This window comes from Alnus glutinosa, chromosome 1 (genome assembly GCF_958979055.1).
Source record: "Alnus glutinosa chromosome 1, dhAlnGlut1.1, whole genome shotgun sequence".
NCBI lineage: Eukaryota > Viridiplantae > Streptophyta > Magnoliopsida > Fagales > Betulaceae > Alnus > Alnus glutinosa.
The window spans coordinates 14,210,826-14,225,665 of NC_084886.1; the positions used below are offsets into that span (position 1 = coordinate 14,210,826).

The window sequence follows — 14,840 nt, forward strand, 5'->3', positions numbered from 1 at the left end:
GGAGAATAAAATTAAAGTCATGATGCAGGCCTTCTTGTGCGTGCCTTTTATATCTTTTACCAACAAATATAAAGAAGAGTGGTTTACTTCATGCTTTCAGAGTTTTTAACTTTGAGAGCTGTTACACTTACACCCAATTCCTCACATCCAAATGCCTACGTCTTGATGTATACATCAATTTTTTTTTTTTTAAAAAACATTTTTCAAATTTTTTCCCCATCTTCATCTCCTCTCCTGCGCTCCTCCATCTTCCCTCTCCTTCCCACCTCCAGTTGAAAACCACCCATCGGCGACCATCAAAACCCAACCTCTGAGCACTAGTGATCAAGCCGCCCAACCTCCAACGACCTGAGATTTGGTTTTCACCAAAAAGTTCTCCCTCCATCTTCATCTTCCCTTCCCCGCCCAACGCTGCCAGAGAGGGCAATGGAAAAAAGGCCGGCCACAGAGAGAGAGAGAGAGAGAGAGAGAGAGAGAGGGCGATGCAGGGGGAGAGAGAGATCGACCAAATCTACCGGCAACGGTGAGGATGGCCGACAGGAAGAGAGAGAGAGAGAGATAGAGAGACAGAGGGCAATGGGAAACTTTGGAGAAAGGGAGCCTCCAATCGCCGACCGTCTATCTGTCCTGAGCTCTAGTCTGCCGTCTCTCTCTCCATTTCCGACATTCTCTCTCCAGTTGCCGGCCCTCTCACGACTAGTTCAGAATGTTCTCCTCTCTCATCTTTTTTTTTTTTTTTTTTTTGAGAATAATCTCCTCTCTTATCTTTGCTTTTGAAAGAAGAAAACGAAAATAAAATGAAATATGATGTGGTAATGCCACCTCAGGGTGTAGATATTTGGGTGTAGTAAGTTGGATGTAAGTATAGCATTTTTCTTTGAGTTTTGTCAAAATAGCTCACAGGTGTCGCGTTTAGCTTAAAGCCTTATAAAGTTTTTTTCCCTACGCTAAAACCTTTAGCAGTTAAACAAGCGTCGTCTCCACATTAATAAAACGGCTCGTTTTGGTAAACAAAAAAAAGTCTAAATGGTGCGTTTTGGCAACAAAAAAAAAGACTTTTGTCTTCAACCTTGTCTTCTTCAACATTGGTATGGAGTCTGACCTAATTATCCAAACGACAGAATATACAGAAATCACGTCAATGAATTGTAAATCTCACTCCTCTTGGAAAAGATTTGCTCACTTATGAATGATTGAGGCTGGGCAACCTAGGGCATCCAAATTTTTTTTACTAGAAAAGTCCACACTAATATTAGGATCCATCGACGTGGAGTAAAACTTTACCATTAGGCCATCGATTAGTTCCCAAAATAAGGTGGCCGGTGATTGTAGAGGGAGACTTTTCGATATATAGAAGAAATAGAGAGAAAAAGTCTTTTATTAATTTTTAGCATGCATGAGCAAATGATTCATAGAAGTTTGAGGATTCATTGGAATGTGCAAACAACTCCAGATTTGTGTTTCATCGAGATTGTTTGCATGTGCTTTAATACCATCTTAAAATAGGAGAAGAAAGAAGTGAAAAGTCATGATAAAATATATAAAAATAAATAAATAAATAAAAAAATCGAGAAGAAGGAAGAGAAAGAATATAAAAATTTCAGGTGATTAGTTTAAAGATCTATATCCCATGACTAGTACTAGTAAAGGTCTTAACACCTTAAACTTAAGATATTTCAATATGGATAAATACCATTTTTAATATGTTTTTGAAGTGCCTAATAAGAGTCAGCATGTTATTAAGGTTATCATCAATTCCCTGTCGGGGGAAAAAAAAAAAGAAGAAGAAGGTTATATATCCACAAGTCCTCTGTATCCTGTAGTAACGTAACATGAAGTCTTTAATTTCTTTTATGATATATGTGATATTTAATAATTTCCGTCCTCGAGATTTTTGCTGGATCCATCATGCCCATCATCATCACATGGTTTCGCAATATGAATACTTAAAATTAACTTCAGTCGTTTGAAGATATATTCCTGATAATATCTCATAATATCATTTTTTTTTATTTTTTATTAAGTTGACATGCATACGCTAATCCCCCATAAAAATGGCATGTTGCCTCTAGGTAGTGGTGGGGACGACGGACGGCGTGGTCCCCCAGCAAAAAGCAAAATGGCTTGCTGCCTCTTGGTATACTGGTAATATTATACAATGTTGAACACATTAACATGGAGTCCGATAAGAATTTCTAACAATTTTTTTTTTTTAATTTATTTATTTAAATTGTTAATAATTTGATTGAGCAGCATATGTGAAAGAGTACGTTCACATAAAATCTACATATAATCGAATAGGTAGCCGGACAATTTAAAATTTATTCAGACATGTGGCCAAATTGCTAGCAATTGGAGTTAATGGTGAGGCTGAAAGATGTTGGATATGGTATTGTAAATAAATTGATTAAAATATACAAACGGTCAATTTAAATTAATTTAAGGTGATTATGGAAAACGCCATACAATTTTTTTTTTTTTAATTTTTTTTTATTTTCACTCGAGTGATCAACTTGAAACATTTTTCATCAATGAAGATTGATGTCTAGTTATCTGTAATTTATAGTGACTAATTTAATTACTTATCTGTAATTATTAGCACTTTTATCTCGTCAATGTTCAATTTTATCAAGCACTTTCCGTCTGAATCTTCCTAACGTCAAGACTTCGGCACGTTTGCGCACAAATTAACTTCATCTAGAATTAGATGTATTGAATTTTCAATCTTTGCAACTTGCAAAGATTCGATTCCCCTTTAGTCTGCCATCTCTCTCTCCATCTCTGGCATTCTCTCTCCAGTTGCCGGCCGTCTCACGACTAGTTCAGAATGTTCTCCTCTCTCATCTTTTTTTTTTTTTTTTTTTTTGAGAATAATCTCCTCTCTCATATTTGCTTTTGAAAGAAGAAAACCAAAATAAAATGAAATATGATGTGGTAATGCCACCTCAGGGTGTAGATATTTGGGTGTGGTGAGTTGGGTGTAAGTATGGCATTTTTCTTTGAGTTTTGTCAAAATGGCTCACAGGTGTCGCGTTTAGCTTAAAGCCTTATAAAGTTTTTTTTCCCTACGCTAAAACCTTCAGCAGTTAAACAAGCGTCTCTCAACATTAATAAAACGGCTCGTTTTGGTAAACAAAAAAAAGTCTAAATGGTGCGTTTTGGCAACCAAAAAAAGACTTTGTCTTCAACCTTGTCTTCTTCAACATTGGTCTAGACTCTGACCTAATTATCCAAACGACAGAATATAAAGAAATCACGTCAATGAGTTGTAAATCCCACTCCTCTTGGAAAAGATTTGCTCACTGATGAATGATTGAGGCTGGGCAACCTAGGGCATCCAAATTTTTTTTACTAGAAGTAAGGGGGATTTTTGGGAGGTGAGGGAGGGACCCCCCCCTCCCCGATCTATTCTCATTGACACCCATTAAAAAGTTATGATATTTTTGTGTTACAAAATTGAGTTTTTCTTATGGGTTTCATATCTGCAATTTAATGGGTTTTGCTAATTTTTTAAAGGAAGAGGACGTTCCCCACCCCTTAAACGACGTCAAAAAGAAATTCATCAAACGTCTATTTCACTAAAAATACGATAAGGTTTGGTTTAAACAAAATTTGATTAAATGTGAGATTTGGTTTAGGCGCCAAAAAAAAATACAGGGTATATTAGTAATTTAAAATAAATGTGCCACGTGCCACGTACAATTGACACATAAAGTTTTAAACGAGAAGCACGTGACATTAATTGATTGGTCTGACATGACATACCGTTAATCAATTGATGAAGAAACCTATTTAAAACTAAAGGAAAACTTAAATACGTAATTGTCGAAATTAAAAATTTAGGGACTAAATTAAAATCGGGTCAAAATTTAACTACTAAATTTAATTTTTCTCATAATTAAAAATAATAACATAGGATAATTGGATCTTCTCCATTTTAGTCATGGTTAGAATTTAATGTTGTATTATTTAACGATGTTGATGATATCACATATCTTACCACGTTTGTCACAAAGGCTCAATTAGCTGGGGATTACGACTCACGAAGCAGAGGTTATTAGTTTAAATCTCATTCCTTCTCTTGTGTAGACACGTAAATAATAACAAAAAAAACAAAAAACAAAAAAAATACCCATTTAAAAAGTTTATGTTGGATTGGGACACGCACCTTCAACTTTGATAAAGTCCAAGTCAACGAGTCGTTTGAGATATAAATGTTGACTTTGAGGGATAATGATACGTGACCCGGCCCACATCGATCATTGTAAACATTTTTGGACCATACCCTTATTTATTTCAGCATGGTGACAAAAAAGGGTAGCAGACTTGTTTTCGTGTTAGGGACCTATAGCATTTTTAATAGTATCACCAAAATATAGCATTTTATTTTGGTGAGCTAATTTAATAAAAAAAATAAAAAGAAGCAATCTCAACGGCCTTAAATTGTTGAGTATTTTCATTCACCATCTCTCACCAATTTTATTTTTCATTTCTCTCTCACACGATCAGAACACACTTTTTTTTTTTCCTTTCATTCACCCATTTTCTTCTCCCAAGTCTCACACAGCACCAGCAAGCAAGCCTCTGCGCACAACTCTGATTCCAGCAAGCCTACACCCACGCACAGCAGAAAAACACCTACGAACCCACGCACAGCAGAAATCAACCCAGCCTTTGCCCAACTTCTGCTCAGGTAAACCACTAAAAGACGATGGTTTATTGCACCGCAGAAAAACACCCATAAAAATAACTGCTCTGATTCTATTCTTTTTTATTTTTATTTTATTTTCCTTTTGGTCAAGAGTTGGAGCTTTTGATTGCTTATCAATGATGTTGTTGCTTTGTGGGTATGTCGTCGTGTTTTTTTGGGAGAATTTATCATTGTTGGTTACTTCTGGCTTTTTTTTTTTTTTTTTTTTTTTTTTTTTTTCCTTCTTAAAAAAAATAGAATGAGAGATACCTATTTGGAATTTTCCATTTGTCTGAATATATTAGTTTCTAATTCTATCATGAAAATCCATCCCAGTATGTGGACTTTTGATTTCGGTCATTATCAGAGTCATCATGAAGGATTTTGGAAAGAAAAGAGCAACTCTTAAATAAAAACGAGTCATAAGAGTAAAATTAGAGATTGAATGGAAAATATAAGTATTGGTTGTGGTGAATGAAAATTGTGGAAGACATGGTCTTATTTATAGTGTTAAGCATATGACAGATTTTTTGAAAAATATGACCGTTAGGATAAGACAAATTTTAAAAAATATGACCATTAGGAAAAGACAAATTTTCAAAAATATGACTGTTAGCATAAGACAAATATTAAAAAATATGACCATTATGAAAAGATAAATTTTTAAAAATATGACCATTAGAATAATTAAGACAAGTATTTAAAAATATAACCGTTAGGAAAAGACAAACATTCAAAAAAGATTAAATAGAGAAAGAATAAAGAAATCTGAAAAAGTATTATTTAAATGGAATAGTGATAGTGAATAGTTAAAATGGTAAGGCTGCTGGGAAAACTTTAAAAAATGGCTTACCAAATAAAGAAAAGTGATTTTTAGCTACTTTGTGAGTAAAATTTGGTAAGGCTACTACGAATACACTAAGGAACAGATTAGTCATAAACTCTTTTTTTTTTTTTTTGAAATAAATCTCTTCTTATTGATAAATCACAATTGAGCTTAAACTCAATACAACAAGATAGAACTTTTCCTACAAATAATATCATAGATTATTGGGAGAATGTCTTCTAACCAAATTGAATCTATGACATGAGTAACAGCATCTTTGGTTAGACCGTGAACTGCTTCATTTGGATTTCTTTTAACATGTGCCACCTTAAAAAAACGCAAAGAAAGTAGAATTTTCTTGATATCATCCACAAGATGCCATATCTACTCAACTGAGGAAAAAAGGAAAAAGGATTGTATAAAAGCAAAGTTTTATTAACGGTGAAGATTTAATTTTAAAATTTTATGAGAAAAAGTGAGAAAAGTCTAAGCCAAATACTAAATATACCACGTAAGAGTAATTAATGCTATATACTATCATTTTATCATCTTTTTATGTGGTTTTTAAAATTATTAAATTAAAATTCAATGAAAATTTTAAAAGCCTGATAAGCTTTTAGAGGATTAAAAAAATGATAGTATATATGTAGCATTACTCACCACATAAATAGTATCATATTTGCATTGACTCTTTCAATTAAATGATACATCATATATATTCTCATGAGTCATGACATAATACATCCTTGGAATCATTTGGGAGAGAAGGAGAGAGGTCCCCCCCCCCCATCAGACACTAATGTGTAATTGATTTATGAATTTTGCAAGAGCTCAGTCACGATGGAAATGCTAAAGTCACACTTAATGTTGATGTAGTTTTTAGTTCGGTGACATGACAACATCGGAATCGTCCCTTCGCCTGTGACCTGTTAGACAACAAAGACCTGCAGAGAGTTGGCCGGCGGAGCCTCCTCCGACGATCAAGTCAGTAAAGAGTCATGAGAGTGAAAAGAAGGAAAGACCGAGTGATCTGAGATGAGATACTCCCTTTGTTCATAATACATATATTTATAAGCCAGTTTTCCTCTGTTGATGTATGGAAAAGCCTTGTGTTAATAATGACCGGTCATGGACTTCTAACACCCTTTCAGGCATGGGGCTCCATGTTGACATCTGATATAATTTCTGAATTGATTTGACTAGGCTGATAAATACTGAAGATTCAAAGAAATGTTGAGAATCTCAATCATTTTTGACTTCACGGCACCGGAATCTACTCCGTGTGTCCTGCCTGTACCCAACCCAAGGGTGGGTCTCGAGTGCTTATCCCGTGGACGTACATCTCGAGGACCCAGTCCGGGGTTTCCTTCCTAGGGGATAATAATCTCCCCAACACTTAATTTTGATGCGTCAAAAAGACTTGGGCAAGTTAAGGTGCAGTGAATATGCCAATGTATCAAACACGGTGTGTGGAATCAGATGTAGTGATGAGTGTAATTTATGTCCAATGTGAAATTTAGTTGCTAGGCTTGAACATATATATACTTCTTGTATTCATATTTTTTATTGAATATAAATCATATTTTACTCAAAGAAATTTTGATGTAGGAGTTAATGGAAAATTTGACATCGGTAATTATATAAATAAAACCCATAATTTATTTTTTAATTTTTATGGCATTAGCGTCGACTATATGTCAACAATGGTTCCCTATTAAAGTTGACGCTGGTAATAGTTCATTAGCGTCGACACTATAGGGAATTAACATTGACTCTAAAGTCGACGCTGATGATCGACTATTAGTAGTGACATTTCAGTTTGGGTTCTAAATTCATCAGTGTCGACTCCAAATATTATTAGTGGCAACATTTTTTGCAGTTGATTGGTCATCAAGTATGTGCTCAAACTCATTTTTAATAGGTGACGACCAACACATAGAACATTTAATTGAGATGAAAAGTGAATAACGATGGAGTCAGAATTTGAACTCATAACTTTTAACTCTGATACCATATTAAATTATCACTTGTCCTAAAAACTTAATTAACAGGCTCAACCCCACTAAGGATGCGTTTTTTCAATCATTTTATGTTGTGACCTAGAAGTTTCAATACCATGACAATCACATCGATCACATGGTGTTTAGATAGTCCATTCCACTAGATTTTGCTATTGGAGATGCATGTTAGTGCTATGTATATTTGCTGCATATCCTCTTTCCACTCTCTCTCCATTAAGTTAATTCTGAGCAAAAAACTCCTGATCGAGTCGTTCTTTTAATCCTTCAATTATTTTCCCAAGTATCAAGCATGATTACAAGCACTTTTGTTGAACAAAAGTTACCATTGGGAATAAGATATATATGCCCATCTGCTCGCTTTCTCCACTGTGTATGGTGGAGAATAGTCCTCACACCCTCCTCAGCTTTTCCCCCACTTTGCCATTATCAACAATCTGTCAAGAGTGTCAGTGGAAGGAATTGGCGGCAAACTTGAGTTGAACTTAACATAATTGCCTTCTCACCAACTTTTATTAGTTGACTTATTTGAAGGTTAATATCATTAGTTCATTCTTTCAATTTGTGACACTAAATATAGTAGCATATATATGATAATCATTCATGTGATATATTTATCTCCTTTTCTTTTATAAGTCTGTGATATATTTACCTGATCATAATTTTCACCAATTTTTTTTTCTTCCCTAAATTCGGGACTTTCGTTTCTTTGCTTTTATGCAGATTTTGAAGTCTTATTGCATCGTTAAAATTCGCTCAGTCTACACCATGTGAGCAGTGAAGAATTAATTGACGAAGAAGCTTTTTCTTACTTGATAATTAATTATCTTTTTGTTTGTCATTTGAAAAATAAAGGATTTTACACTTTTGCTTTTTGAAACAATATCTCAAAAAGCTACATCAAGAATTGAAGTCACTTCATAAAAGGAAATAGTTGACAAGATATCACCCGCAAAGTAAGCGTATCAAATCAACTTCGTAATGAAGAGGAGATTCATGGATTAACAGGTTTCGTTTCAAGATGGTGCAGTGTTATATGTCACAGATCTCCTATCATTACTTCACGCAAAAATATTGGACTAGGTTTGGATCGATTCATTATCTGGAACCCATGATTGAGATCGATTTTGGAAAAGCAATTAAGTGTTTGCATTCTTTGTCTCGCCCTAGCTAGTCAGATCATGGAATGAAGTTAACCAAGCAATAACTAGCTAGCTAGATGTTGACCGATTGGTGCATGATCCGATCGATCGAGGACTTTCTCTTAATTACCAATGTTGAACACCTTACCATGGAGTCCGATAAGAATTTCTAACAATTTTTTTTAAAATTTATTTATTTAAATTGTTAATAATTTGATTGAGCAGCATATGTGAAAGAGTACGTTCACATAAAATCTACATATAATCGAATAGGTAGCCGGACAATTTAAAATTTATTCAGACATGTGGCCAAATTGCTAGCAATTGGAGTTAATGGTGAGGCTGAAAGATGTTGGATATGGTATTGTAAATAAATTGATTAAAATGTACAAATGGTCAATTTAAATTAATTAAGGTGATTATGGAAAACGCCATCCAATTTTTTTTTTTAATTTTTATTTATTTATTTTCACTCGAGTGATCAACTTGAAACATTTTTCATCAATGAAGATTGATCTCTAGTTATCTGTAATTTATAGTGACTAATTTAATTACTTATCTATAATTATTAGCACTTTTATCTCGTCAATGTTCAATTTTATCAAGCACTTTCCGTCTGAATCTTCCTAACGCGCGTCAAGACTTCGGCACGTTTGCGCACAAACTTCATCTAGAATTAGATGTATTGAATTTTCAATCTTTGCAACTTGCAAAGATTCGATTCCCCTTTAACATAACATACGTACGTTGGCAAAGGACAAAGAGAAAAGCATAACATTTAATTTCTTCAACATCTTTAGGACTTCTAACTGGAATTAAGTAGATGGGAAGTGCTAAAAGTCTAAAGGCGAAAGATGCATGCGGCGGCCAAAGAGTTACGTGATCCCTCTTACCCGAAAGGAACAATTGTAGTCATTCTTACTCGAAAAAGAGCTACTCGAATCCCATAATCTTATGTCAAAACTCAACCCGGCCCATAAACCTAGCTATCAAATTGCTTGACCTTCCAACTAGCTTTTCTAGCTAGATTTCAAAACTTTGGCTCTATATTTTTCATGTCTAAGGTTTCTGCTTTCCGTTTTGAGGTGGTCCAGTATATATATATATGGTCTCACATTACAGGTTGTCAAAGTCTTATGATTCCTGCATGCGTAGGAGAAAAAAAAAAAAAAAGTGTCATTTGATCAAGAGATAGAATATATCCGGACCCACTGAGACGGGGGAGGCCTTGTTATTCAATCCACTACCTCTTCAGTTTTTGTATTTAAGGATTGTGTCAAAAGGTTCCGTTCCAAATTTTCAATTAGAAAAGTCAAAGGTTGGACACATGTACATGCACCTAATTTCAAATTTGTAGTAGGAATAGATGCTGACGTGAAGTTTGAGAGCATTTCTATTATTGAGTAGAAAAATTTATTTTTCTTATTTTAGTTAGCAACTTTCTAAACATATTAAACATCAAGTTCTTTAAATATTTATTTACTTCATTTAAATATTCTTTTTTAGTGGTTTAGGTAGTTGATTTCGACTGTCATGAAGCCGTGGTTGGAAGGGTTCTTTGTTTGGATTTAGATCCACGACAGTGCTTAGAACATGCCACATACTTTTAGTAAGTGGCATGGTACCGAGGTTGTCTTCTTTTCTTCTTCTTGTTGTCTTCTTTCCTACGTCGTTTTTGCGACTGAGCTTTGAGAAGCTTTTGCAACTGATTCGGGCTGCAACAATAGAAAGCTCTTTTCCCTCTAAAAGGTTTTCATCTTCATTTTCTTCAATCCACATAGGTGGGTTTTCTCTTTTCTTTTATTTTTTTTACACTCTGGTTTCCTTTAGATCTGAATTTTGGTTTATGGGTTTTTACCATTTTTTTAGATTCTCTCTCATTCAGTCATTCTCCAAAATTTTAAAGGCCTTCTTCTTTTCAACCTCATAATTGTCTTCTTCTAGTTGGTCTTATCAAAATTCCCTCTTCGTCTCCGAGCAGACCTGTTCAGCAATGAGAATTAAACCGTTCTTCTGCAACAAGAAAAATGGTTGGCGAAAGTTAAAGAGAGGAAATCTAGGAAAAAGTTAAAAACCCATAAACCAAAAACAAATAAAAGAGAGAAAAACTTACCTATTGAATATTGCGCGAGTACTGGTGTGGTGGTCTTTCAGCAAGGCGATTTCCTTCTCTCTTTTGTCTTTGAATCTTTTAGAAAATTTCGGTTCTTTGAACTGATCGGGTTATATATGGGTGTTGACCAAAAATGAAGGGGTAGAGAAGTTTGGGTTCTCCTTTTCTTGGGTTCTTTAGTCAAATGGGTAATTTTCTGTGTTTCAATAGAATGGGTTTAATTTTTGTTTCATGGAAGAAATGTTTTGGTGAAGAAGGAAGAAAAAGCAAGTAGGAGATCACAGGATGAAATAGGTGTGTTGGATCAGATAGACTGGATTTTGTGCGTTTCTTCTTCTTCTTCTTCTTCGGTCGTGTTCGTGCCAAAGGAAGCTGAAGAAGATGCTCGAAGGAGGCCCAGGTGTTAGAAAATGGGGGAGTGAGAGAAATGAAGAAGAAAAGAGACATGAATATTCCTTTTGACAACTTTTCAAATAACTATAAACACAAATATCGTATGCGGCAGAAAATTATAGGTTCTTTAAAAAAAAGAAAAGAATCATAATTAATCTATGATTTTTTACCGCATAGAATAGTTGTATGAAAAGTTAGAGGAAATCATATGTCACAAGAAAAAGTTGTAAAAGAGTGAGGGAGAAAGAAAGTGGTTGACTTTTGATTTAAAAATTGAAATTTTAAGACGGGATTTACATGACAGTTTCTACGCGCTTTTATCAGCTTAAGCAATGGGGATAACTTATAATTTAAGAGAAATGCTACACTTTCTAGATTTTTTTATTCAAAATTTGGTTTTTAAATGATGTATTACAATCCAATGCGATCAATTATTTTAAAAAATGTATTACCATATCATGGGATTGTGACACATCGATATCGTTTGGGAATTGGAAGAAAAATTTGAAAACTCTAGCATTTATTATAATTAAATATGGTTGCAGAGCAAATATCTTAAGTTCGAACCGTATTGCTGTCATTCACCTATTATTTCAATCAAATATTCTATATGTCATACCTTAATCACTAATTTTAGGCGTGGAGGAGGATAATATTTGTTCCAAGAATAATTCCGTTGATTGTTGAGCTTTATCCTTCACACATGAATGTGCTCTATATAACTTCTCTCAAGCTATGTATATATATATATTCAGTGTTGATATAATAATTTGGAAACAAATAATGAAATCGCAATTTGTAGCTAGAGATCGAGATTGTATTTGCATTCGAAAGCAAAATATCTTCATAATTATTGCAGTGCACATATATATATACACTAGAAAAGCCATGCTGTTTGTATATTCACAATATATCATGAACCTTTGTGGTAAACAAACTGATAAACTCAAATCACACAGGAACAGTTCTAGTATAGGAGGCCTGATTCTCCTCTGCTGGCTGCTCACTTTCTTCCTCATTCTCGCCCGTCAATTCCTCGAGCGATTTGCCCTTCGATTCTGGCACCAAGAAGGTAAACAACATTCCGAAGAAGTTGATCCCGCCGAGCATAAGAAGCGAATTCCTTATTCCAATTCCAGGTGGGTATCCTGCATCTGTCAATGCCGGGTTCGTGTTTTGGGCAGCATACAAAAATCCAAAGGCCCCAACTATGGCTCCAGCCTTCCCGCATGCCGCTGATATTCCATGACAAGTAGACCTCAGTCTTGCGGGGAAAATTTCTGCTGGTACAATAAATGTGGTGGAATTGGGTCCAAAATTTGCGAAGAAGAAGGTGAGGGAGTACATCGCAAGGAACCCAGCATGGTTTTTCTTCCAATGATTGTAAGGGATAGCTAGCGCAAACATGAAGACGGTCATGAAGAAAAAACCCATCAATTGGATTTTGAACCGTCCCAATTTATCAATCAAGGCCACCGTAAACCAATACCCAGGAATAAGACCGCACAAGGCTATAAGTGTTTGCGCCCTTGCAATCTTGAAAACCTCATGAATAGCACTCATTGTCTGCGCCTGCGGTAGCCACCCAATAGCGCTGAAGATATCCTTTTGGAAAAGATTTTGGCTGTAGAAGGCAATGTCCAACAAGAACCAACAAACAGCGGTTCCGACCAGGTGAAGCCCATGGCGTTTCGCGAATTCCTTGGAGAATAAACCAAAAGAATTATTGCTCGACTCTTGAGCAGGCAGATTCTGTGAGTACTTTTCTTCTTCAGCGACGAGATCCACGTGTAACACCTTAGACATGTCTTGCGCTGCTTGTTTTGCATTCTTGGCAATCAAGGCGGTGTAACGAGCCGTCTCCGGCATTTTCATACGCCAGTAGTAAGTGAGGGCGGCGGGGATGGCTCCAACCATTACAATTATGCGCCAAACGTAATCGGCTTGAGCTGGTAGCGAGGCTGCCGGATTAACATCATATGCGGGAGCCTTGTAGGCATGATCGAAAGCGCTTGAAACTATTAAAGCAACGATCCCACCAGTCAAATTTCCAAAGCCTTGCATGGCGAAAACCGCCGCAATGAACGCCCCACGAGTCTTTTTGTTGGCGTATTCGGACATGATTGTCGCTGAAAGAGGATAGTCGCCGCCAATGCCAAAGCCAAGCCAGAAGCGGAAGAAGCACAGCGTGGCCATGACACCCTTTGCTGATTTGCCGAAAGAGAGCCCCGAGCCAACGGCGCAAACGACCATGAGAAGTAGTGTAAGACCGTAGACCCTTTTGCGGCCCAGCTTATCTCCGAGCCAGCCGAAGAAGAGCTGCCCGGCTAAGGTGCCGCAAAATGCGACGCCAGTCACGGCGTCCGCTACGTTGGGAGGCAATGTCCCGGGCTTTGGCGAGCCTTCAACTGTGTAGTATATGCGGCCGAGTAACTTGGTAATGAGGGAGATGCAGAAAAGATCATATGCGTCGGTGAAGAATCCCATTCCGGCTATCACGATTGCCGTGAAATGATACCATTGGGTCTTTGCAGTATCTAGTGCGTTAAGCACTCCCTGTTGTTGTCTAGCCATGTCCTGCTTTTTAACACTCCTTGAATGCTTTCCTGCCTACGTATCAAAGAAATACTCTTAAAGTGAACTGGTTCTTAATCAGAAGAAATTAAGCACTTCATTTTTGATTGAATATGCCTAGAGAAACTATACCAAGAAAGCACTTCAATCAGAAAAAAGCACTTCATTTATAAAAACAAAAGGAAATCTAAAGCATATATATATTGTCTCAAACATCGATCCCTTTAATCCAAGTGACTGATAGGCAATAAAGAATATTCTGCTTGCTTATCTGCGTTTAAACGAAGTTTTGCCATGATTGGTTGGAAAGCCAAAAAAAAAAGCCTGTCCATCTTTCCTTTTTTCCTGAAATACATGGATGCGCCACCACTCACCAGGCAGCTAGCTAGCTAGTACTTTAACAATTAACATGGATAACTTTCCATCAGCAGTTTTGATAGATCAGCAGGATTAATATCCGGCTAATTAAAGTGGTTCTATTTAGGTAACTGGGGTAAATAATTAGCAACAAAGTTGAAGAAAACGAAAAGCTATAAAAAAAAGGATTTTAGAAAGCAAAAAAAGCTAGTGTTACCAGAAAGAGATATGCTAGTTATACCTGATTAAAAAGCCACTTGAAATACGCAAAGAACTTGTTAGCTAGGCTTCCTGCATCAAGAAATTAAAGTAGAAAAAAGAAGACAGAGATCAGATGTCCTCATCCTTGAGAGGAGAAAGAAGCGATGTGATGTGATGTGTTGGGGATGGTGAGGAAGATTAGCTGAGAGTAGCCAGATTATATAATGTGCATCTCAACACTTCAAGATTAATTAATCAGGATAAACTCAGGAATCAAATGGCATATTCCATCTAATGTCACAATAATTCAATGTTAATATTACAAAAATTAAAACCTTGCTTCTTTGACTTTAGAATTGACCATCAATATTTTCCTTTTTTTAATGTGGGAGTAGCGCGCGGTAGACAATAGTTTCCGCCGTCGTGTAGTGTTTTTTCAACATAAAAAGCGTGTGGCACCCCGCACCTTGCCTGTGCTTAATTAATTTCTTTTCAAATGAGAACTGAGACTGTTGAGACGTGTTAA

The 14,840-nt window shown here is 35.9% G+C and overlaps 1 protein-coding gene across 1 annotated transcript; it reads right to left on the minus strand.

The window, feature by feature from the left end:
* Positions 1-11,977: 11,977 nt before the first annotated feature.
* Positions 11,978-14,472, minus strand: LOC133873899 (probable inorganic phosphate transporter 1-5). Its single transcript, XM_062311699.1, has 3 exons — positions 14,440-14,472; positions 14,355-14,372; positions 11,978-13,792 (listed from the first exon to the last, which is right to left on the minus strand). Exons 1-3 carry the CDS (start codon positions 14,455-14,457, stop codon positions 12,134-12,136), a joined length of 1,695 nt encoding a protein of 564 aa, XP_062167683.1. The 5' UTR covers positions 14,458-14,472; the 3' UTR covers positions 11,978-12,133.
* Positions 14,473-14,840: the final 368 nt, after the last annotated feature.